This window comes from Salvelinus fontinalis, chromosome 18 (assembly GCF_029448725.1).
Source record: "Salvelinus fontinalis isolate EN_2023a chromosome 18, ASM2944872v1, whole genome shotgun sequence".
NCBI classification, from domain to species: Eukaryota; Metazoa; Chordata; class Actinopteri; order Salmoniformes; family Salmonidae; genus Salvelinus; species Salvelinus fontinalis.
This window is the reverse complement of record NC_074682.1, coordinates 23691623-23717505: the sequence shown is the minus strand read 5'-3', so window position 1 is coordinate 23717505 and position 25883 is coordinate 23691623. Positions and strand designations below refer to the sequence as shown.

The window sequence follows — 25883 nt, the reverse complement described above, 5'->3', positions numbered from 1 at the left end:
AATAAAACAGTATGAACGCAGCAAGATTTCCTTTCTTCTTCCTTTGGCCCCCTGCTATGTTTTCCAGGTTGTCCTTGCCAGCAACTCTAGCCCAGCTCTGAATGATGTAACAAACAGTGAGCTGCAGATCTTGACTGAAAGAATAGCTGCAATGGATTTAGTCATACAGTGAGTGTTTTAAGTCTTTTGGTACTGCATTTATGGATGTTAAAGATAGGATGGTAATGATAAGTTTTTTTTGTTTTCCTATACCAGCATGTTAATGTCCATTTAATTTGTTTTGCAGGTCTGCTGTGAAGGAGGACAGGCTGACGCTAGTCCAGAGTGGCTCTAGCTCTCCTTGCTTAGACTTGAGGTCTGTTTTATTTCTTAAGCGTTCATTATATTTCAATGTAACATACCTTTGTTAACTATGTTTAAAAACATAACCTGAAGCAACATTTTTAAGTTTCTTTATTAATTTCTCTTAACTTAAATTTTTAAGGTAAATCCTCCCAAATGTGTGTTATTTCCTCTCCCCACCACAGCCGCCTTGACAAGGTGTTGGCTGGGGTTGTGCGAGAGCGCCATGTAGACCTGGTGATCATCGAGGGCATGGGCCGGGCCATCCACACCAACTACTACGCCATATTGAGCTGCGAGAGCCTCAAAATGGCTGTCATCAAGAACTCCTGGCTGGCTGACCGGCTGGGGGGCAAGCTCTTCAGTGTGGTCTTCAAGTATGAGGTGCCACCAGGCCACAAAACCACCACCCTGGATCATGTTCCAGTGACGCCTTCATAATTTCTCTCTTTTGAAGTCTGATCATGGGACAGGCTGAACTGGTTGAGGTACTAGTTAGAGAGGTTCAGTTGGCTGTAATGGGGTTGATTTGTCCACCTCATGATTGACATGCTGGTTGTACAGGGAGGTGTTAAGATAATCATTGGACTTGGGTTGTTTTGAAAACTTAGTGGGTTATTTCAGCAAGAGTGTCAAAGCAGAGTATAACATTGCTTTGTAACACCAGAATATTTAAATGTCTTTATTTTTTGAATATACAGCCATACTTTGCACCATGTTGTGTGTTCTTGTAGATCACAGCCTAAATTATAGTTAAGATATCAGAACAGACAACGGTTGTCAGAGGTGTGCACTCTTTGCAGATTGACTGTCAATGCTGGTGAGATACTCTACTGAGTGCATTTATAGACAGGTTATCTCAGTACCCTGCTGTTTACACACAGCATCCCAATGGTTACCATGACAACGTGTCCCTTTCAGTGGTGGAGATGCTTTGTGTGTGGCTTGCTACCAGGGTAATTACAGCAATCTGTGGCAAAGCAACATAAAAATATGGCAAATGTGCCTTGAGGTTGGAGTGATGAAAAGCATAGCTTGTTCAAAATGCAACCAACCTAGTTTAATTTCTGGTGTAGGGAAAGCATGGACGTTTGTTACCTTGGGCTACATCAGTGTCTTTTCTTTGATTACAGGATTTGCCTCCTTTCATCACTGCCACTGGGTGAATTGAGATTATTTACTTAATTGTGTGATGATCATTGCCTGAGAAGCTAAAATGTTGCTACTGGGAATTTGTTTGGAAAGAGTGGATAATAGCACTTTATTGATGGGATTAAAATGATTCTTAAAATTCCAGAAGGTGGCAGTATTTTACTGTGAAATATGTTCCTAACAACCCAAATTAAATGTGAAGTATATTTTGTTCAATGGATGTTTTGAAAGTGTGTTGTGTCAAACTCAAAATGTGTATTTCAGGTAATTTTATTGCAAATGTTTAAGCCATCTTTGTGTCATCATTTTCTGGTAGCCTTAGTAAATTAGGTCTGCTTCCAAAAAACTAAAACATTGAAGTTATCAAACAGTAGGCTAACCACTGTCATTAACAAAAATGTTGTGTAAAAGGGATTTTTTTTCAATTCTTAAAATAGTTTAAACTAAATTGGGGGTGACTGAAAGTATTTGATGGTTAATTAATTGACTTACTGATGACACTCATTCATACTATCTTTATCAAACCAGGTGTCTGAAATGGAGCTTGAGGTCTTGCTGTCCAAATGTTTCCATGGCTTTTTGTTTAACCTGTGAACTCACTTTACGATATTGTATTATCATTTGTGTATAGACATGTGAAGTAAGTGTTATTATAATTAATTTGCGTTAGGAGTTCACGACGCGCCGAAATTAGGGGAAGTTTTTTGTTCTATTGACAATCACTTTTAATTAAATCTGAATATTTTAATGCCGTTTGTCATGTTTTTGGTAGGTGGGTACTTATGACATTTTAGGGAGTTCATGGGAGGGGAGTTGATACCAGCTAGAATACCACGCGCTGCTCTTGCCTGGGACACGGAGTAATATGCTGATAATGCACAGGAAGTCCTACTCCACAACATGCTGTACCTCTGCCTCTTCATTACCTTCTAGTGCCACATGCACGGATGCCAGTTCTTGTTCTACAATATTTTTACACGAGTATTCTGTACAGGCTTCTTTAGTTTTTCTTGCTAAATAATTTCTTTAAGCACACTTCATTGCTTGTCTAACACTGAGTTTCAATATTCAGTTCCCAATGCATGTTGTGAAACGTTCAGAAATAATTAACGAATTTAATTATTTGTAACAAATTTGACGTAACCCATCCCACACCCAGGTAGCCTATTCTCTTGCGCCTCAACTAATGGGACAAACACTGACATCAATCCCCGCACGTTCTCGCATACGGTTACGCGCTTCCAGCCAGTGACTCTCATAAACCAAATTTAATCCCAACGATCAACACACCGACCGTGAACGGACCCGAAACAGACGGAATTTCAGTCCTGTGCGCTTTCACGGCCTACATCTCTCATCCCATATAAAACTGAATTACCTTTGCAATAATAGTCAACCTCAACGGATTAAGAAACGCGGGTGAGGTTATTTTTTTGTCATTTTATTCAAGTGTAGAAACAGGGCTATGACGCGATAACGAAAAGCCAATCAAATGTGCCACCTTTTGTGTCATTCATTTAGCTTATTGTTGCATTTTAGACTAAATCTTGTAGCCTACCAAGTAGTGCATGAATAACACACACTGTTGCTTCTAAAAAGTTATTTGAATGGGATCCACTGAGAAGGCAAGATATAAACCGTTGCGACCAGTTATTATACATTTAAATAAATGTGAAATTGTATGCCTTTTTACTATGCACAATAGTACCTTCAACATGACTAATTACTTAATGGTAACTTTAATTCTGATATCTGAACAAAAGTATGTTTCTATTTGGCACGGGGAAAATCATTCTGATATGGGGGAGGGTATTATGTTTTCTGTATCAGGCAAATATCTCAAAGAATATTAATTATGTGAATATGTTATGATACAATCATATATTGTGATCATGTCCTCTTGCCTGTACATCTTTGAGACTATATTCAATAATATTGCTTTTACAAGGACTTAATTAGAGGGAGAGAAATATATATTTAGTTTGGGGGTCTCCATGTCAGATCATGCATTTAAAAGTGAATATAAAGCAGACACTTCGGGTGTACAGTGTTTGTGGACTCATTAACAAGTCTGTTAATTAAAACCAAGCCAATCAGCTGACTGTGAAGCTCCCAGCAGGGCAAATTGGGGGCCACATCCCAGTCTACGATCACTAATCAGAGAAAATTCATCAAAATAATAGGAATCCAAAGGACAATATTAATCATGACTTTATGGTTCACTAACTAAGCATTCTTTCACCTAAAAGTAACCCCCCCCCCCCATTCCACTTACATAGATAACTTCTTATCATTATCACCCTCCCTGTGTGTCCTCTGTGTTCCTCTGTGTAGTGGGTAGTCTATAAGTAGTGAGTTGTGCCATCATAGAAATCTCCTCCACTATGGACTCCATTGGTGATCCACTAGTGTCCACCATCTCCATGTCCTATAATGAGTATTCTGGTGCGAGATGCTGGTTCAAGGTTGGTTCAGTCTGATTGGTTGTTGTTGTGTTTTGGTTGGCCAAGAAGTGTCTTTGTGGAACAGTAGACCCAGCTGGTCTCCTTATGTGCCACCAAATGAGAGAAAGATTCCACTGTCACTGTTCCAATTAACCCTCCCCTGGATATTCTCTCTTTATCTCTCTCTCTCCCCATCTCCCTAAGTACTCTTGGTCTACCAACCTTCTCTCCTTCTCAGTGTGATGTCTGTAGCTCTGTTCTCCTGGTGCTGTTTGTGTCTCAGCGTTGTTCGAACGTGTTTCTCTCTCTGCTCTGTGGGTGTCTGGAGGAGGTTGCCCCGCTGTGAGTGTGTGTATGTGCACTGAGCATGCTCTACGGGAAGATAAGGACTACATTGCGGGATGTCTGTGATGTTGCTGTGCAACCGTGGCAATGTTCGATCTCGCCCAACATTAGAGGTGTATTCATCACGGAAACTGCTTATGAACCAAACAGAAGCAAACAGACCAATACAAGAGTTTATATTGGACAAATTCAGGTAGGTCCCTCCCTGTTTCGTTCCATTTGCTTCCATTTAAGAAATGTTTTGCAACAGAATCGGCGGAATGAATACGCCCCTGTTGTACCTGAAACAAAATTGCCACAATCAGTTTGTGCCTCTCCTCTGCATCAGCTCACTTGCTGACAGATGGGTTTTCCTTATGGCTCTATTTATCACCCTGGGCAGTTTCCAGGGGCTCCATGGATAATGCTGCACACTGAGAGCTGAAAAAAATGATGGTATGAAATCTCCAATATTGTTCTCCAGAGTGCTGAAGAATTCAAACTGCTTAAGTCAGTGGTAATTGATTTGGCAGTTGAAATGCTACTGGCTGAAATTAACTTTCATAGTGCATACAGCAGGTTTACTGAAGTATTTGTGGAGAAATCAGATGGAAACTACCATGTCAGACTTGTAAAATGTTGGTAAATATTGAGAACCTTATGCATTACACACATGGCAAACACCTGACAAACAGTAAACTTTAATTGTATAATAGATAAATTAAGGCATACATTGTCCCTTAAATAAGTTTTCCAAATGACTGACAAATCAATCATTTTCTTGAACATTCACTTATGCAGGCTATTGAATTATCTTTATCTTTGCGTTCTTATTTTGACTAGTGTACAGTATTGCAGTGGATCACCAGCTGTGTTTACCACATAACCTCACATTTGGTTTTGTTTGGGGGGGGGGGGGGGGGTTATTGGCATTGTTCACTAGAGGAGCAAAGAAAGGATGGTAAATTAGCTGTGCATGTCTGATCTGGTTGGTGTGAAGTCTTCCTTCTGCTGTTCTTCATTGAGCTGTGTGTGATGGGGACAGGAACCAGAGTTCACCTGAGCCCTGCCACCCACTCCCTTCCTGACGCCTTCCCATTGTCCTCTCACTGTCATTGACTGGCCTAAATGAACCACATTACACATAAGGCACACACTCAGCAACCTGACGGAACACTGCTAATCAGGTAAATCATCGAATAGAAATGTGAAAAAGGAAGTCTCTGCTTTTAGACATGGGCCTGTAATCTCTTTATGTAAACCCAGAATGATTCCGGTGGTCTTTGTTTGGTTGTTCCTTGTGACCTGGCTGGTTGCTATGACAGACAACAGGAAAGAAGCAGATGGCTTCTGGAGGCTTTTTGCCTTTAATGCGCATTGAAATTATCAATGCGCATTAAATAGAGACCACTGCCAGACCAGTGCCTTGTGCCTCCACTGCTTTACTTTGCCTTGCTGCTTCCCTCACTACCACAGAAGCACACTTCAAACTATAATTTCAGCAGTGTCCATGATCTGCTGTTAGCTGGGCTTTTATGAAGCATGTCGGGGCCTGGTATTGCTGAGGACTGGTCGTAGAACCAGAGAGAATTATCAGATCGCATCAATAGTGTTTAATGAATCAGCCCTCCAGAGGTGGCCCTTTACACTCCGCTGCTAGATTGTCCATCATCACTGGCCCGACTTCTGTCTGAACAGTCTAAATCATCTTTATTGTTTTAACCCAGCTAGTGGCCTTCAACTGATGATAGTGGATCCAGTTGCAGAGGGAGGTGTTTAGTCCCAGGATCCTTAGCTTAGTGATGAGCTTTGAGGTCACTATGGTGTTGAACACTGAGCTGTAGTCAATGAATAGCATTCTCACATAGGAGTTCCTTTTGTCCAGGTGGGAAAGGGCAGTGTGGAGTGCAATAGAGATTGCATCATTTGTGGATCTGTTTGGGCGGTATGCAAATAGAGTGGGTTTAGGGTTTCTGGGATAATGGTGTTGATGTGAGCCATTACCAACCTTTCAAAGCACTTCATGGCTACGGACATGAGTGCTACGGGTCTGTAGTCATTTAGGCAGGTTGCCTTTGTGTTCTTGGACACAGGGACTATGGTGATCTGCTTGAAACATGTTGGTATTACAGACTCAATCAGGGACATACTTGCTTTGGCCAAGAAACACGAGCAATGCACATTAGACCGGTGGAAATCGGTCCAATGAGTCCAAATTGAAGATTTTTGGTTCCAACAGCCGTGTCTTTGTGAGACCCAGAGTAGGTGAACGGATGATCTCCGGATGTCTGGTTCCCACCGTGAAGCATGGAGGAGGAGGTGTGGGGGTGCTTTGCTGGTGACACTGTCTGTGATTTATTTAGAATTCAAAGCACACTTAACCAGCATGGCTACCAGAGCATTCTGCAGCGATACACCATCCCATCTGGTTTGCGCTTGGTGGAACTATCATTTGTTTTTCAACAGGACAATGGCCGAATACACCTCCAGGCTGTGTAATGGCTATTTGACCAAGAATGAGAGTGTTGGAGTGTTGCATCAAATGACCTGGCCTCCACAATCAAATTTAGAAGGTTTGAGATGAGTAGGACCACAGAGTGAAGGAAAAGCAGCCAACAAGTGCCCAGCATATGTGAGAACTCCTTCAAGACTGTTGGAAAAGCATTCCACGTGAAGCTGGTTGAGAGAATGCAAGAGTGTGCAAAGCTGTCATCAAGGCAAAGAGTGGCTACCTTGAAGAATTTGTTCAACACTTTTTTGGTTACTACATGATTCCATATGTGTTATTTCATAGTTTTGATGTCCTCACTATTATTATGCAATGTAGAAAATATTAAAAATAAAGAAAAACCCTTGAATGAGTAGGTGTGTCCAAACTTTTGACTGGTAGTGTATATATATTTATTTTAGGTTATTTCAGGTATAAATTACCAAAGTTATAATAGATTGCTATAGATTTTCTGTTAATTGCCAAAATTACTGAAGATTCTGGTAACTTTGATAATTACCGGTAGCTTTGCCACGCTAGTCATATGTACAGGGCTGGAAAATGTGATCAAGCCTGACCAAACACTTTATGTGGGATATGGCACACTGCCTCTCAGACACACACTGTAAGGTTGGAGAAGATAAAGGTCTCACCTCAGCAACTACCGTCCCACTGTTGTTTGCAAACTGCACAGCTGGTGGAACTCCCTCCCAGAGATGGGCAGGAGAAAGCAGTTTGTGTCTAATCCCCCAGCAGGTCTGCCTGCAATAGCACCACAAATTTCCCTGGGCAGCAGTTGCTTCCCCTCCTCCCCATAGCGCAATCTCCTATTCCTGGCCCATTTTTAGAAGCACCTAAATAACCCACTGTAAACCTCCGGGTGGGGGGTGTGTTTGTGTGTGTGTGATGATGATGGAGGCAAGGCTATCGACCCACAACACCCCAGCAGCAGTGGCTCAATACTTCTTCCCAATTGATTTTCTGTATGGGTCACACTGCCGTCCGTCTTTAACATAAAAGACTGACCTGCAGGGGCATTGCAGTCATTCTGCATTGCCAGGGCGATGGACGGTCCCAACCCATCAGAGAGGAACAGAAAGCCCACCCTGTTCTTTTAATAAACAACCCAAATGAACCCACATGAACTAGACCAGGGGGTTAGAAACAGCAAACAGGGACATTTTATTAGGATGTCCTGAGTTGAATACATATTAAGTTGGTCAGTTAGTGATTATTAATCCTGAGGATTCCTTGAGCCCCATATCAACCCAGCGAACATTACTCCATTGGACCTGTGTGGTTATTCGGATGGCAAGGTGGGCACGGGCTAGCCGACATCAAGCCCAACACAGGATAGCCTAGCACGGGCTAGCCCACAGCAATAGCACATCAGCCCAAAACGGGCTAGCCTACATCAAGCCCAGGCCAGCCTGCCACGGGCTAGCCTACACCAGCCCAACACAGACTAGCCCACACCAATCCCACATCAGCCCAATATGGGCCAGCTCACACAAAGCCCAACAGGGGCTAGCCCACACCAAGCCCACACGAGCCTAACAGAGACTAGCCTACACCAGCCCGGCAGCCTACATGGGGCCAATATTTTAGCCCACATCGTGCCAATGTGAGAATGTTTGCTTATTTCAGGCAAGGTGAGGGCTGCCCTCACCCCATATGGGATGTCCACACTGGGCAAATGCCTTGGGGGCCAATGTGGAGCCAATGAGCAAAGGCAGCCTATATGGGTCCAATATTTTTGCCTGCATTGGGCCCACATCGTGCCAATATGGGCATGTTTGCTGGGAATATTTCCAGCAAATCCTACTATACCAAGCACCTTTTAATCAACCAAGTGCAGTCAGTGCCACTAGTCCCAGAGCCTACAGGTATACACGCCTGTGATGGAGAACGGCTGCAGGATCTCATGATGAAGAGGATGTTCCAAGGCCACAGACAGACAGGGAAAGGCATTTACAACACAAGCACTAAGGGGCTGCCTGTCTCTGTCTTTATAGGCTCCTAAAGAGCCACTGCAGCTTGAGAGGGTAGCCCAAGAGGCTGATGATTACTGCCAGGACTGATGAGTGCTGCTGTAGCACAGCATCAGGGATGGGGTGAAGTGGTGAGTAGGCTATGATATGATGGAACTGAGTGCTTCTGGGAAAAGAGAACAAGGGAACAACATGGGTACTGTCTGGGGCCTTCAGAAGATGATAGTGTGGCTGCCTGGTGATGGACTCCATGGCAGAGGTTTAAAACCACAGATAGTCCAGAGCGATAACACACCAATCAGCTATGACGCGGATCTTTCACCCAAGAAAATACTCTGTTCTGTAGGCATTTTTTAAATACATTGAGGAAGAGCCTAGTTTGTCTACCTGTATTTGAATGAACTTTGGACGTCCATAGCGTGTCTGCGGCATCATACTGTAGCTGCTCCTGCCCATCTCTTTTCTTGAGTAAAACATAGAATATAGAATGAGTGTACTGAAATCTGTTGTATTTTTCCAGCAGGTGGCGCTGTACTTATAGGTGATGGCTTCCTCCTGGTGTCTGCCTCTGGCTCTCCTGGTCTCCAATCTGGCCGTTTCACACAGCACCGAGCCCAGCTCCACACACGCCAAGAGGAGATTGGCACAGCCCTCATCAGGCAATGGCAATGCCCTCCAGTACCCTGAGCAGGGCTTCCATAGTCATGGGTATGGGAACGGCAGGGAGCATGGAGGGGGGCATGGGGGCCAAGAGGCCCACAGTGCCAAAGCCAATACGGGGGCTGGGCTCCTCTCCCGCAGTCCCCTGCACCCCGCAGCTCGGCATGAAGATGATGGGACGGGTCTGGATGGCCTGATCCCGGTGAGACTGGAGATGGGCCCTGGGGGCAGGGAGAGGGAGAATGGTCGCGGAGGCTTCAGGAACCCATCTCATGCTCGGGACAACCACCCTTTGGGGCCACACAAGGGGAAGGCACAGGGACATGGGCACCACTTTGATCACAGGAGACATGGAGGTCGGAGAGACAAGGGTCGGCACACTAAAGGTGAGTCCCCATAGGATCTAGGGTTATCAAATGAGCCGTAAGTCTGTTTGGGATTAATTCTGTTTACATTTGAGTTGGGAAAGAGCCCAAATGCTTAGCTACTAATCAATTAAAAAACATAATGATGAATTCTGTGATTTTGTCATAGAGCATTGATACATTTATTAACCTGTTAACGGAATACTTCAGGATTTGGGCAAAAAGGCTGTTTATCAAACCCAATTTTTTGTTGTTGTCAGAAAATATAAAGTGACATACTTTAAAAGCTACAGTGATTGGAAAGGGTACACCTTGATGGTCATTGTGAAGCAATGCATTTTCTTCTCCATCCACATTACCTCATATGCATCCTCCACATGGTCCGCTAATCTATCTCATTGTTTACAATAGGAAAAGTGAAAGGGAAAAGAGGTTTCTTCACCTGTATATAAATACAAACTCCATAACTTGAAAACCCTGATTGGTAAGATAATTTTAAGATGTCAGGCTTGAAAATCCGCTCAGCCATTTTGGCAAAGTGACTCACTACCCAAACCAGACGCAACTGGCTTCAAGTGGCCAAGAGACCTCCTACTGCTATCTAGTGCAGGGGTTCTCAGACTGAGGTCCTCAGACTTGAGGTACTACAGGGGGTCTGCGGCCAGATCTCCAAATTACTAGTCATATTATTTATTTAGTATTATATATATATATATATATATATATATATATATATATATATATATATATATATATATATATATTTTTTTTTTTAAATTGAATATTACAAAAAAAGGACATATTTAACACATTTTGGCCAAGGGATTCATGGTATGAGTTTCATGGCAAAATTTGTAAAATTGCAGGATATTAGCTTCAAAGCTAGAGCAACAACAAATCTCTCTGCCCAATGACAAAATGTGTAGAATAGAAGGAAATTAGCTTTAAAACTGCAACATTTTCTCTCAAATGCCAAGCGGTGGGCCTTTAAAATGTTCCTTCCCAGGGCCCGAGACTTAGCTCGTCCGGCCATGTACTTCCGAAGGCATAGTAAAACTCCTTACCTGCTATTTTATCTCACTCGAGTTATGAGCGGATCCCTAATTAATTTGCTATCGCAAAAGGAGTCACTGGCCCCCAAAAAGTTTGAGAACCCCTGATCTAGTGGACAAAGTGGGAATCAGACAGGGGATATACACTGAGTTTACAAAACATTCTCTTCCCATGACATAGACAAACCAGGTGAAAGCTATGATCCCTTATTAAATCTACTTCAGTCAGTGTAGATGACAGATTAAAGAAGGATTTTTAAGATTTAAGACAATTGAGACATGGATTGTGTTTGTGTGTCATTCAGAGGTGGAATGGGCAAGATGAGATTTAAGTGTCCTTGAACGGGGTATGGTAGTAGGTGCCAGGCGCACCGGTTTGAGTGTGTCAAGAACTGCAACGCTGCTGGGTTTTTCACGCTCCACAGTTTCCCATGTGTATCAGGAATGGTCCACCACCCATAAGACATCCAGCCAACTTGATACAACTGTGGGAAGCATTGGAGTCAACATGGGCCAGGATCCCTGTGGAACACTTTCGACACCTTGTAGAGTCCATGCCCCGACGAATTAAGGCTGTCCTGAGGGCAAAAGGGGGTGCAACTCAATATAAGGAAAGCGTTCCTAATGTTTTGTACACTCCATGTATTTACATCATTGGATAGGTAGAGACTTCAGCTTTCTCATCATATGTATATCGTTCCTGTAAGACGAAAAATTAAGGCATTGCACATTGTACAAGCCCTGAGCTTTTAAAATGCCTGTGTGCCTATGGGAATTTGTTTAAAATATTACAATTTCAGTTTCTTGGGGGCCCGCATAGTTTTCTTGGGCTCTGTAATATAAAAAAATCTGAATCCCACAGGTTTTACCTTTCTAACAGTACTAAACATATGTTTGTAGGACTTTGAAACATAAATGTTCTTAATGAGGGTAATATACAATATTATGTGTAGTTTAGAAAATGCAACCAGAGAGCATCAGAGTTTAAGAGGTTAAGTTTGAAGTTGACCTTATACTTTTTTTTTTTTACTGGATTTTCTTGTCAACAGGGAGAGATCTGGTTAAGTGGATATGATGATGTATGGTCTTTCCTCTCCTCCCCAACCCCTGTTCTGTCCATCCATCCTTCCTATAGGTTTCCTCCCTGAGCCTGAGCTGGACTCTAGTCTGAAGGTGGGATCTGTGTCCTCCACCATCTTTGGCTCCGGCTCCTCTGCAGTTACCACGGTGATGAGCGAGCATCCCCCAACGCTGCCCCCAGCCTCCACCAAACCCCAGGTACCCCATAAAGACATATGAGTGCTTATTCAAAACAACATTGTCTATTATAATTCAGTGTTGTAGGATTTATAGAGCTAGTCATGGTAAAGAAAGAGTGACTGTATTTCCTATTTGGAAATACCTAGGCTCCGTAATGGGCTTAATGTATCACATAGCTTATTACTCATCTCAGAGAAATGAGGAGACAGGCTTTTTAAATTACCTATCATTTTTCCTTCACTTTCTCCCAGCATGCTGCCTGCCATCACAATGATCACTCACACAGATAGATAGATAGATCCCTTCTCTGCTTCTCACATACAAATACTCTCCCTCTTCTATCCTCCCTCTATTTTTCTCAGGATGCTATTAAATCACCAACACACTCATCAGACTGGTAAATAACAGTACTCAGCCTGTGTTGAGGTCTGATTCTTACTCCAGGCTGTTTTTCTGTGGTGTCTGTCTCAGGTCCATAGTTCCATAGTTACTGTAACCCTGTCTGGCTTTACTGGCCTCTGTGAGTGTTTGATGTCTAAACTGTCTGACTGCTTGGTATGCTGTTTACAAGCTGCCAGAGAGCCTTGGATATTGTGTGCATGGCTTTATTCAGGAGCTGTCAGATATCGGCCTGCAGTGGAAATTATAGCCTCGCTTGGAGTGGACCTGGGTTCATTGACACTGGGACGCTGTGAGCGTTCTTAATTAATGTTTGATTCTGGCTGATGGCTAAATGAACAGCCAGGTACTAGTATCCCACCGCCATTCATCTAATTGATGTTTCTCAATGTTTCCTCTGGGTGAGACAGAATGAGCTGGGATCAATGTGCCCAAGGAGTCTGGTTGGCACAGACCCTTATTTCCTGATAGATGATTTTCTCAGGTCCTGTCTCTCTAGACATCCCCAGGAGACATCTCAATGTCATATTGACTTCATTATAACCTGCTATTATTTTGTCAACACAGTCCAGAGGTCCAGAGGAAAGGAGTTATGTAAAGAGCTTCGTTGAAGTTTATGACATATCGGTTTTGGCTAAGTAGTCCTCTGAGGAGTTGTTTTATTCAATATTGACTTCTGCTTAAATTGCTTTGATTCAAGGTGTGATATTGAAGGACATTGACGTACCGGTAAAATCACAGCTGTGTGAAAGTGATTCACAGGCCTTCTCCTCTGACAAGTAGTAACACTCTACCATAAGATGTTTAGTACGATGTATGTATGCTGCCTCAGGGTCATAAACAGTGTAGTGGGCAGGCATGTCCTCCGAAACCCACTGATTGCCTGTAAAGCACTCTGGGCTGTGAAGTCCTGAGTGTCCATAACTAACAGGCCATTTTATGGGCCAGGTGTCTGTTCACCTCAACTACGGGAATGTAGTTATAGACCACTGAAGTGTGGCTATAATATTCTCTCTGCATTACAGAAGTCAGGCCGGGGGAAAGTGCAAGGAGAGGTGATGCCCACTCTGGATATGACGCTGTTTGACTGGACGGACTACGAGGACATGAAGCCAGTGGATGCCTGGCCTTCTTCCAGGAAGAAAGGTCAGTACTTTATTCAAATACACATTTAGTCATCTCAGTTTGAGAAGATAGTTAATGTTGGTGGAAAGTCATACATGAATATGTGTTAACTCCACAAAAAACCCTAATGATCCTTTTGAAACTACTGAACATACTGTACTGTATAGGATAGACATGTTTGATATATTTGTTATTTCTTTGACATTGAAGTGTTTGCTTGATCGTTCATATGTTTGTCTGAGCCTGGGTTGAATCAGTCTAAGTACTTTACTGGTAATCTGTTTTTGTGCTGGTTATTTTGCATGCTGAAGACAAGCGGCGCAGTAAGAACCTAAGCAGTGGCAACGTGACGGTGGACGCTGATGCCATCGAGCCATGTGACCACCACTTGGACTGCCTCCCAGGTCAGTGACTAAACCTTCCTCCATCCACGACTCTGCTGACCCTTGACCTCTGGCCCTCAGGTCATGGTCTCATGAAAGCTCATTATGATAAAGGCCATGTGATGGTCGAAACATTTGCGTTTGAATTTACAACCGAAAGTCATTTTTCTTTGTGAAAAAAGTTCCAATAACATGTCTGTCAAAGGCAGACAGGAAGCGTGGCAAATAGTGTATGGTAAATAGGTGCCACGGTAACACCCTCTACTTTATTATCAGTTTCTTAATGGAGAACAAGCTCTATCTATCTCTCCTCAGCACGACTTGAACCACTGCTTTCCTGCTTAACTGCTCAAAGGGGACCTATACAGGACGCGTTGCCTAGCACAAGATAACAGCTTTGCTTTGCATGAATTGAGCACACTTACCCAAAGGAAAAGTTTACTTCTCAGTTTCCAGTCAATGCTAGCACCACATGGCTAGCCTTCGCCCCAATACACTACTTAGCTAACTTCTTCATGCTTCTTTTTCCCCATCACGGTGAAAGACAGTAAATATACTTTTAACATTTGGTTAGCCCACACTGCAAGGCAAAGCTAACCTAGCTAGCTCACCAAAGAGTTACGCCACATACATTTTCTTCAGCTAACAGCGTGCTAGCAATTAGCTCATGATGTGAACACTAGCTAGCTATACGGCTAAGCGTCAGCCATCACAAGCATAGCCTGGACCCACTAGCCAGAGCTATGGCTACTACTACCCCTGCACAGGGTGAACCCAGCAGACCCCCTGCTTGCTCGTGCCCATGCGGGTCCTACATGTCAGGGAGGGACACACAATACCATCTGTGTTGACTGCTTGGGACTGGAGCATGCTCAGGCAGCTCTTGCTAATCCTGAATCTTGCACGCATTGCAAGAAGTTGCCTAAGTCGAGTCTCAAAAGTAGGGCGCGCCAGGCAGCCCCCCGCGAGGTTCTTCTTCCTCCCAGCCTTCAGGCCAAGAGGCAACCCAACAACCCTGAATGAAACCAGCTGAGCTGAGGTTATGGACGGTCTCCCCCTGGATTTCCACCCACTGTTTGACAAACTAGCAACAGGGAAAGGAGACAAGGGGATGTAGAAGGATGAGGATGACAGTATTTTGCACCACTTCCACGACGAGGATGAAGAAGGGGAGGAAGAACCCCCCCAGGGAGGAAGGGCCCCTCTCTCCCAGCATGGAGTATCGGCTGCTCCATGTGTACAAACGGGCTGCAGCCAAGCTCAATATTGAGTGAAACGCTGAAAGAGACTGATTTGATTGGAAGAGACTTCCATCCTGTTCCGTCCCTGGGGAACAGGATGTCCCTGCGATTCCAGCTTGCTTGGCGGAGGCCAAACACAACTGGCAAAAGACCCTGTCGGGCAAGGTCCCAGCTAGGGACTTTGCTACCATGGACATGCAGGGTATGGAGGAGCTGGGGTTCGGCAAACCCCTCCAGTGGATCCTTCTCTAGCTAACCACCTTCACCCCAAACGCTGTGCCTCCTCAATTGCCGGCACGTCTCTCCCTGGCCTGAATGTTTCTCTTACTCCATCCTCCAGAATGTGTATGTGTAGGATGGAACTTCGCAGTACAGAAGGCGAGGCTTTCAACTTCTGCCTGCCACACAGTCCCAGGCCCTATCCCGGTCTGAAGTCCCCTGCAACTAGCCCGTGTAACTTCATTGCCGGACGAGGGCAGAACACTGGTGCCAGGGGTTCCAAACCCCCACCGTCGCAGAAGACTGCGAACCCGGAGGCGAGTTCACAGAGTAGAGGCAGGTCCTGGGGCAAGCTGTCCTTCATTGCAGCCACTTCAAAGTCCGTCCCGGCTCTCCGCCACTGGATGGACCTCTCTGTCTTTGCCGAAGGCACTCCACTAGGGGTAATGTTTGCAAGGAAAGTATTGACGACAGACACATTTGTCACAGGGTGGGGCGCAGCCCACAAGGGCAGAGCAGTGAACGGATTGTGGTCCCCACAACTCCCACTTGCTCATATAAATTACCTCAGGTTGCTTACAGCCCTTCTGGCCCTAGAACATTTTCTGACTTTTCTTAGGAATTGTCACATCCTGATTAGGGCGGAAAATATGACTGTAGAGGCATACATCAACCGCCAGGGTGGCGCCCGATCTCTGTAACTGTATGCAGGCTAGTCCACAAGCTCATTCTGTGGAGCAGCACCTCTTCTCTTCACCTGTGACTCATGTTCCAGGTGTTATGAACACAGTAGCAGACATGTTGTCCAGGGGGAATCCCCTGTACATCCCCAATTGGTGGCCCAAGTCTGGGAGAGATATGGACAAGCTTCTGTAGATTTCATTGCATCATGCACAGACACACACTGTCCGCTGTTCTTTGCACTAGCTGGCCGTGATGCGCCACTAGGGGTGGACACGCTGGCACACCCATGGCCAAGGGTGCAGCTTTATGCATTTCCTCCCCTGTCTGATCCTTCCCACTCTATCCAGAGTGAAGGATCAGAACGTGTCCCTCGTTCCCCCGTACAGCCCTTCAATGGCCAGGACAGCTGTGGCTAGTGGAGATTGTTTTGATCAGCCCTGGCAGCTGCTGTTACGCAGTGATCTGTTGACCCAAGTGAATGGAGAGATTTTGCTCACTCTTTGGGCCTGGCCCGTGAGAGAATGAATATCAATGCAATAGGCCTACGGCTAGGGTCCCTTCTACAAGCTCACTATATGACAATAAGTGGTGTATGTTTGAAAGATGGTGCGGTCAGAAACAGATCTTCCCCTTCCAATGCTTTGTTTCAGAGGTACTATGCTTTTTGCAGGACCTTTTGGACAGGGGAAAGCCTTTTCCACCATTAAGATGTACCTGACTGCAGACTCTGCCTGTCATATAGGCTTCGACAATAATACAGCGGGAAAACACCCCGAGTTGTCATTTTATGAAAGGCATGTCACTTATGCCCAGTGTCCAAGCCGTTAGTCCCATCGTGGGACCTACCTATTGTGCTTGAGGTCATTTCACAACAGCCTGTTTGAGCCGCTGGAAAGCGTAGGAATGTGATATCTCTCATTTAAAACTGCATTACTTTTAGCCATTACGTACGCAAAGTGGGTGAGTGAGCTGCACGCACTGTCAGTCCACCACTCATACCTGCTATTTGCCCTAGGGTTATCAAAGGTTACCTTACAACCTAACCCTGGCTTATAATAGCAAGGGTTTACCACCTCCGGAGGGCTTGAGAGCCCATTCCACCAGAGGTATGGCTGCGTCATGGGCACTACACAAAGGCATCTCTATCCAAGAGATCTGTAATGCGGCATGATGGGCTACCCCTCAAACCTTTTATGAGGTTCTACCGACAATATTAATATGAGTGAAGTATCTCACCACGTTTCCCTTCACGTGGACGAAAACATTTGCTTGATAATGAAGTAGAGGGTGGGACCGTGGAGCCTTATAACATGTTGACCTGTGTTTTGGCTCAGTACCCCACAATTTACTACTTGTTTCTACAGCACCAACTTGTGAGTTGGTCAGCTCCTGCTCGTATAGTGTATGTGCAGCCGGGATCCATACGATGAGCAAGTCCTCCGCTTTCTCTCTGTTTGCCTTACTGGTGTGTGACTCAGGTGTGTGTTGCTTGTGTGTTTGCCATTTCACTGACTGTGCTTGTTTCAGGAAGTGGGGTGCAGGCTGTATTTGCAAACCCACTGTAGCTTGTAGCAAACTTTTAGTAAATTCCTATCAACAAGAGAGACATGGAAGCCCAGCTAGACTGGCTAAACTGTAGTTTCAAATTAAGGTTGCTAACGAATGTTTTGAAAGATGCAGGAGCTGTGTTTATTTTTGCTCTATTCTGGGACAATGTGGACCATCCGGACTTTCAATGTAGCAACTATTTGCTTGCATGGGACTACAGGGGGGAAGTGGCTACTCTTAGCAAACAAATAGCGAATTTACACAAGCTACTGGGGAATCCATGTCCGCCTACTTTTTCTTCTACTCCGGTTGCTGGATGCCGCTCTGGCCTGGTGGGAGTGTCGCTGCCGTGTTGTCTCTCCACAGTCGACTGGCCGGTGCTCTGCAGGGATCCCTCCCCAAAGGGGTTTACCCCTTCCCTGGAGAATGGACTTGGTAGGATGCTTCTGGATGACTTAGTAGATGTTCCTATTCTTGACGCTACCAACCACCCATGGAGGCACGTCACTCGCCGTGGATGTCGAAAGCAGCGGCATTTTGTCAATAGGGGCCTCCTTGGCGGTGGGAAGCCCGGACCTGATAAAGACTTCAAACAGCTTCATCCCTCCGGTACCTTCATCCCTGGGGGCTTCTGCTTCAATATTGGATCCGGAGATACCTGCGCCTTGGTCCCCTGTTCTGTCTCCCTTGCCGGTGGCTTCCACAGTGAATGACGCTTCACTGGTTATGGGAGGCTTGAACCGGGTGCCAAGAGTTCCGAGCATACGAGATACCGCCTCTCACTAGTCCTCAACGGGTCTCCCGACTCACGCGAGGCATAGGAATGGGCGGATTTCCTCTCTCATCTCACTGGCTGTTGTTTTAGGCATCTCTATGGTAAGAAACGTCTCGGTTCCTGGACCAAAAACCCTATCCTGGACCTCGAGTCCAGGATATTACTAGGCTACTCCCTACCATTCTACGTCAGCACACAGAGATTGATGCTGTTGTATTCCATGTGAGATTTAATGACATTAGGAATGGTAGTTTGGAACGGCTGAAACAGGATTTTGAAGAACTGATTGGATCTCTGCTGGACATCAAAAAACATCATATAATTTCTAGCCCTCTGCCCTTGCTGGGTCGAGGTAGTGAACGTTCAAGCAGGTTAATAGCACTTCACTACCTACGTGACTACTGCAGCTCCATTGGTGTAACTTTTGTAGACAATTTTGACACCTTTTGGAAGCAGAGGATGCTCTTCAAAGGTATTTACTCCTATTAAATCGCAGCAAAATCATTCCTCCACAGATTCACATGTTGATAGGGGTATTGTAAATAGTAATTATGGGCCTGTTAATTAAATTTCCATTGATAGCTCTGTTAGCTCCCGTAAGGAACCCACTGTTGTTAGCTCCACCTACAGTATGAGCATATCAAGCGATCATATTGCTACATGTGCTCATAAACATAGGGGTATTGTCAATAGTAATCTTGTGCACATTTATCTGAATTCTACTATTAGCTCTGGCACTTTGAATCCAATCAGAAAGCCCATTGTGGCTAGCTCATCCAGTTTTATTGACTCTTGTGTCAACATGGATACTCCTGCTCTTTTCAATCTTTTCTTTTCAAGCTTGAACTGTTACATTTATACTGAACAAGAATATGAACGCAACAATTTCAATGATTTTACTGAGTTACAGTTCTTTCAAGGAAATTGGTCAAGTTAAATACATTTTCTATGCCCTAATCTATGGATTTAGGGCAGGGGCGCAGCCATGGGTGGGCCTGGGATGGCATAGGCCCACCCACTGGGGAGCCAGGCACATCAAATCAGAATCAGTTTTTACCCACCAAAGGGCATTATAACAAACAGAAATACTCCTCAGTTTCATCCGCTTTCCGGGTGGCTGGTCTCAGACGATCCCGCAGGTGAAGAAGCTGGATGTAGAGATACTGGACTGGCATGGTTACACATGGTCTGCGGTTGTGAGGCCGGTTGGACATACAGCCAAATTCTCTACAACGACATTGGTGTTGGCTTATGGTAGAGAAATTAACATTACATTATCTGGCAAAAGCTCTGGTGGACATTCCTGCTGTCAGCATGCCAATTGCACGCTCCCTCAACTTTAGCATCTGTGGCTTTGTGTTGTGTGACAAAACGGCACATTTTAGAGTGGCCTTTTATTGTCCCCAGCACAAGGTGCACCTGTTTAATGACCATGCTGTTTAATCAGCTTCTTGATATGCCACATCTGTCAGGTGGATGGATTATCTTGGCAATAGTGAAATGCTCACTAACAGGGAAGTAAACATATTTGTGCACAAAATGTTCCATACTTCTTTTTGTGCGTATGGAACATTTCTGGCATATTTTATTTCAGCTCATGAAACATGGGACCAACACTTTACACGTTGCATTTATATTTTTGATCAATTGACTGTAAACGTGCGAAGCCTGATGTCTAAACTAGACTTTCTGGATGTCTGGTGCATGACACTAGCCCAGACGTTCTGGAGACCTGGCTGAATAATTTTATTATGGATAAGGACGTTGCCATTGTGGACTATAACATTTTGAGATGTGATAGACAAAAATGAGAGGGAGGGGTAGCTATTTATGTCAAATCTTCTCTTGTGTGAGCTGTTGGTTGTAAAAGTGGCCATAAGCCAAAATATGCAGATATTTATTACTGCTGTCTACCGCCCCCCAGCTGCTTCTGTGGGGGCTGTTGGTATTATTTCTGATTATTTAAAACCCTTTCTGGAATCTGAACTGGATGTGTTAGGAGATCTATATCTTGATTGGCTTACACATGCCTAAAATCGGTTTAAGAATATCTGTCTTGAATTCAACTTGACTCAGCTGATAATGAAACCCATTCAGATTCATGTAAAAAACCTAGCAAACTCCACATCTATTTTATACTGACTAACCGACCCCATTAGTATTTGGCTAGTGGTGTTTTTGCAAGTGATATTAGCGACCACTGCCCTATCGCTTGCATTAGAGATACCAAATTGAAAACTGACCCTCCTATAATTGTGAAGATAAATATAAAAAAATTCATGTGCTCGCCAGAGGTAGCCTGACTGCCATTAGGTACCGAGATGAGATCCTCAGACCCCTTGTGAGACCATATGCTGACACATGCACATTTGTGGCCTGCTGGAGGTCATTTTGCAGGGCTCTGGCAGTGCTCCTCCTTGCACAAAGGCGGAGGTAGCGGTCCTGCTGCTGGTTTGTTGCCCTCCTACGGCCTCCTCCACGTCTCCTGATGTACTGGCCTGTCTCCTGGTAGCGCCTCCATGCTCTGGAACCTACGCTGACAGACACAGCAAACCTTCTTGCCACAGCTCGCATTGATGTGCCATCCTGGATGAGCTGCACTACCTGAGCCACTTGTGTGGGTTGTAGACTGCGTCTCATGCTACCACTAGAGTGAAAGCACCGCCAGCATTCAAAAGTGACCAAAACATCAGCCAGGAAGCATAGGAACTGAGAAGTGGTCTGTGGTCACCACCTGCAGAACCACTCCTTTATTGGGGGTGTCTTGCTAATTGCCTATAATTTCCACCTTTTGTCTATACCATTTGCACAACAGCATGTGAAATGTATTGTCAATCAGTGTTGCTTCCTAAGTGGACAGTTTGATTTCACAGAAGTGTGATTGACTTGGAGTTACATTGTGTTGTTTAAGTTTTCCCTTTATTTTTTTGAGCAGTGTATATTGATATAGATCATATTAATACAGATATGAATATTTCTCTTTCTGTTCTCTCAGAGGACCTGAGCCCTAGGACCATGCCTCAGGACTACCTGGCATGGTGACTGCTTGCTGTCCCCAGTCCACCTGGTCGTGCTGCTGCTCCAGTTTCAACTGTTATGCCTGCGGTTATGGAACCCTGACCTGTTCACCGGACGTTATACCTTGTCCCGAACCTGCTGTGTTCGACTCTCTCTCTCTCTCTACCGCACCTACTGTCTCTAACTCTGAATGATCGGCTATGAAAAGCCAACTGACATTTACTCCTGAGGTGCTGACCTGTTGCTCCCTCTACAAGCACTGTGATTATTATTATTTGACCCTGCTGGTCATCTATGAACATCTTGGCCGTGTACTGCTATAATCTCCACACGACACAGCCAGAAGAGGACTGGCCACCCCTCAGAGCCTGGTTCCTCTCTAGGTTTTTTCCTAGGTTCCTGCCATCCAAGGGAGTTTTTCCTAGCCACCATGCTTCTACATCTGCATTGCTTGCTGTTTGGGGTTTTAGGCTGGGTTCCTGTATAGCACTTTGTGACATCGGCTAGTATTAAAAGGGCTTTATAAATAAATTTGATTCGCTTTTTTTTACTAGCTGCATACCAGTACCCTGTTTTGGCACTTTCATTTTTCTCATCCATTTTGATTGGTTTAAATTTTTTTTACCTTTATTTAACTAGGCAAGTCAGTTAAGAACAAATTCTTATTTACAATGACGGCCTACACCAGCCAATTGTGCGCTGCCCTATACTCTCAATCACGGCCGGTTGTGATACAGCCTGGTTTCTAGTGACGCCTCAAGCACTGAGATGCAGTGCCCTCGACCGCTGCACCAATCAGGAGCCCTAAACATGCCCCTTTCAAGCAACTCAGAGTCAAAAACCGAATTAATCCATGGTACTCTCCTGTACTCTCAGACCTCCTCTTGGTAAGAAATCAAGCCTGGCGAAGACAAACTGTCTCGTTAGCTGATAAGCAGCTATTTTGGTAATTGAGAAATAGGTGCATTGCCTCGGTTTAACAGGTTAAATCAAAATACTTCCTTAGCTCTATGGCACTCTGTTAGTGATCCCTCTAAATTCTGGAAAACTGTTAATTCACTGAAGCGGGGTAAATCCTCTACTTCCCTTTCTAAGCAAGTAGTTTTAGACTCCTGCATCATTACTCAGAAAGTTAAGATTTGTGGTGGTTTTATTCAGCAATTTATCACAGCTAGTTTCTTACTAGAAATAAATGGTGGTCAAACTGGTCTTGGCGAGTCAGTTGACTGTTCTTCCCACATACAGCTTTCAGTTGTCTCGGTGGAATCAGTCAACTTGGGAAATGGTAGTCCGGGTTTTTCTTTTTGGCAACTCACAGAAACAGAAGTTCTTGCTGCCTGATTAGCTATTGACACCAAGATGGACCCGTCTTTGCTTGACTATACAGCACCCCTCATTGCTTGCTCAGTAACACACATTTTTTATTTAACTTTAGTATCAGGAAATATTCCAAACGTGTGGAAAGCAGCTTTTGTGCTGCCACTCCATAAAGGCGGGATAGTAATGATCTAGATAATTATCGACCCATTTCCAGGCTCCCTTGTCTTGCAAAAAATCCTAGAATCATTGGTCAACAAACAGCTATATTATTTTCTATCTGTAAATGGTATTCTTAATGTTAATCAATCCAGATTCAGACCTAAACGTAGTACCACTATGGCTACCATGCTTGTAAATTATATTGCAAATGCCTTAGATGATAGAATGAATTGTGCTGCCATGTTTGTAGACTTATCAAAAGCTTTTGATACTGTAGACCATGTTATTCTGTTGAATAAGCTGTCCTCTATAGGGTTGGATACTGATGCTTGCCAATGGTTTCAGAATTATCTCAACGACAGAACTCAGGCCATCAAGGTAGATGGGGTCAAATTTGAGTTTCTTGAGTTACATAAAGAGGTGCCCCAAGGTTCGATACTCGGACCACTACTGTTTACAATCTATATACTGTAAATAATATTGGTAATGCTGTAAAAAAAAAAATACAGTACCAGTGAAAAGTTTGGACACACCTACTTATTCCAGGGGTTTTCTTTATTTTGACTATTTTCTACATTGTAAAATAATAGTGAAGACATCAAAACTATGAAATAATCCATATGGAATCATGTAGTAACCAAAAAAGTGTTACACAAATCAAGTCTTCAAACTAGCCACTAGCCATTGCCTTGATGACAGCTTTGCACACCCTTGGCATTATCTCAACCAGCTTTATGAGGTAGTCACCTGGAATGCATTTCAATTAACAGGTGTGCCTTCTTAAAAGTTAATTTGTGTAATGTCTTTGAGCCAGTCAGTTGTGTTGTCACAAGGTAGGTGTGGTATACAGAATATAGCCCTATTTGGCAAAAGACCAAGTCCATGTTATGGCAAAAACAGCTCAAATAAGCAAAGAGAAACAACAGTCGATCATTACTTAAAGACAGGAAAGTCAGTCAATGCGGAAAGTTTCAGGAACTTGGAAAGTTTCTGCAAGTGCAGTCGCAAAAACCATCAAGCGCTATGATGAAACTTCATGTGTTCCTATAGTGAGATACTTCACTCATATTATCAGAGAACCGGGGTTACGCAAATAACATGACGTTTCTCCCTCTACCCTACCCATAGGATCCTGCTGTGACCTGAGACAGCACGAGTGCAAGCTTCACAACCGCGGCCTCAACAACAAGTGCTATGATGACTGTATGTGTGAGGAAGGTGAGTAAGTGACGTAACAGGCCAAAGCCACAGAGCATCAGAGAATTTAAGTGAGAACACAACCAACATAGGACATAGAGGGCTCAGTTTCTGATGTCAGGAGCCTGCTTGTCCATCCTCTGACAGCGTTCCTCTTAATTTGTCTCAGGGTTCCGTTGCTATGCCAAATTCCACCGGAAGCTTCGTGTGACCAGGCGAAGGGGTCGTTGTGTGGTGCCAGAGTCAGCCAACAGAGACCAGGGGTCCTTCATCACAGTGTGAGGGGTCACAGACACACACCACACACTGAACATGACCACCCTCTCTGACATAAAAGACAGACAGTGTCTAGTGATAGTTCATTCAGAATTTTCATACTACTCATCTGGTCTCCCTCACTTCAGTGCCACAGAATCACGTACATGTACACATTAGTTCCAAAACAACAACTGTGCAGTGTCTGATTAACTGTGTCCTGAACATATGAATGTGTTTTCTGAGAATGGATAGACTCTTTAAAGGTAATTATTATGATAAGCAAAAATGTTTGAGTTTCCTTCTATGTTTTAATATTTGGTTTATTTATACAATACTTACAACAGAACTCTGTGTCTATTGTGTTTTTTCAACCTCATTTTCTGTGATTAAATTCTTGTACATTGATGATTGTTGTTCTGAATTTTCTTGAGTGTGTTTTCTTCATCTTATGGATGTGTGATTTTTTTGGTCAAATTTAGTCAAATTTTTTGTCAAATGCCAAGGACCTCATGTTACATCATCCTTCAGGGTTTCACATAATACATGGTCTGTAGATGGCCCATAGCAGTCAATGGGAGTTCATGTGCTTTGATAATTTCATGGACAGGCAGGGCAGAGACAGGCTTGTTTAAGATTCTTATCATGCTCATCATGCTGACTCTATGTGTTCAGTATGCTTAGTCATTGAGCTCAGGGTCTTATGAAACGTTATACTCCGTGACACCAGTAAGGATAATTCTTCTCAGTACTCTGTGTGGAGACAGATGTGATAGTTGGTTCCAAAGAGCCACAGGAGCGCTGAGGTTGAGTCTGTATATGCCCCCCGCTCTCAGTGGGATTCTGTGTGTCAGGGCCCAGCGTTCCCTGGAGGAGAACAGATGCGCACTCTCTCTCTAATCCTCTCACCCTCTCTCTCTTTCTGAAGACTCTACAGAGTATAAAGAAAGTTAAATCAATGACATCAAGTGTATATTGTATATTGGTGAGTAAAACATTAGCTCCCACTCCCACCACACAATTGTACCTGTGTCAATATTTGATCAGGCAGAGTAGCAATTGTTTTTCTTCCCAAACAATCAGCACACTGGGAGCACCAGGTTGCTCTCACTCTGATTCACGGCATTGGAAGAAAAAAAAAGTGGTTGTGATGTATTCATTAATAACCTCAGAGAAAGTGCAGTGCTACTGAGTGCACAGCTGGAACTTAGAGAGCAGCCAGTCAAATAATAGATCACCCCCAGCCAGATGGTGGCAGGATACATAGGGAGCGGTGGCATCACTTAGGGACCTGCCTAGACTGTTAAACAGCAGGAGTGGGGAATTGTTTTTTAACACGGAATGTATGGGAAGATGCTTCAAAGGAGTATTGTTGTGTATGTGCAGTCTATCACTCTATTGGGAGGTGACAACATAAAATGGTCACTTGTTTTCCAATTCTATTAAATTTGGCTCCCAAGTGTAAAACAAAATTACAACACA

The 25883-nt window shown here is 44.1% G+C and overlaps 2 protein-coding genes across 5 annotated transcripts in view; both read left to right on the top strand.

Moving 5' to 3' along the window:
• LOC129815174 (4'-phosphopantetheine phosphatase-like) overlaps window positions 1-2242 on the top strand; it is a 32490-nt gene extending 30248 nt beyond the window's left edge. The window contains exons 17-19 of the mRNA XM_055868670.1: window positions 68-168; window positions 287-355; window positions 528-2242. Coding sequence (XP_055724645.1) covers window positions 68-168; window positions 287-355; window positions 528-783 — 426 coding nt within the window. The 3' untranslated portion in view covers window positions 784-2242. The remainder of the gene's footprint in view (window positions 1-67; window positions 169-286; window positions 356-527) is intronic.
• A 498-nt stretch (window positions 2243-2740) lies between these two features.
• LOC129815173 (draxin-B) lies at window positions 2741-24809 on the top strand. Of its 4 annotated transcripts, none has more exons than XM_055868668.1 (8): window positions 2741-2913; window positions 8766-8872; window positions 9262-9787; window positions 11954-12096; window positions 13503-13623; window positions 13914-14006; window positions 24078-24167; window positions 24316-24809. In XM_055868668.1, the coding sequence occupies exons 3-8, from the start codon at window positions 9286-9288 to the stop codon at window positions 24426-24428; spliced, it is 1062 nt and encodes a 353-aa protein (XP_055724643.1). In that variant the 5' UTR covers window positions 2741-2913; window positions 8766-8872; window positions 9262-9285; the 3' UTR covers window positions 24429-24809. The 4 variants fall into 4 exon arrangements, with proteins under 4 accessions (XP_055724643.1, XP_055724642.1, XP_055724644.1 ...); XM_055868667.1 differs by lacking the exon at window positions 8766-8872 and adding an exon at window positions 4267-4476; XM_055868669.1 differs by lacking the exon at window positions 8766-8872 and having other exon boundaries at window positions 9265-9787.
• The last annotated feature ends 1074 nt before the right edge of the window (window positions 24810-25883 follow it).

Coding starts and splice junctions, on each gene's coding strand:
- LOC129815173 (XM_055868669.1), top strand. CDS start 9,286: ATGGCTTCCTCCTGGTGTCTGCCTCTGGCTCTCCTGGTCTCCAATCTG. Junction 13,624..13,913: donor GCCTTCTTCCAGGAAGAAAG/GTCAGTACTTTA, acceptor TGCATGCTGAAG/ACAAGCGGCGCAGTAAGAAC. Junction 14,007..24,077: donor CCACTTGGACTGCCTCCCAG/GTCAGTGACTAA, acceptor CCCTACCCATAG/GATCCTGCTGTGACCTGAGA.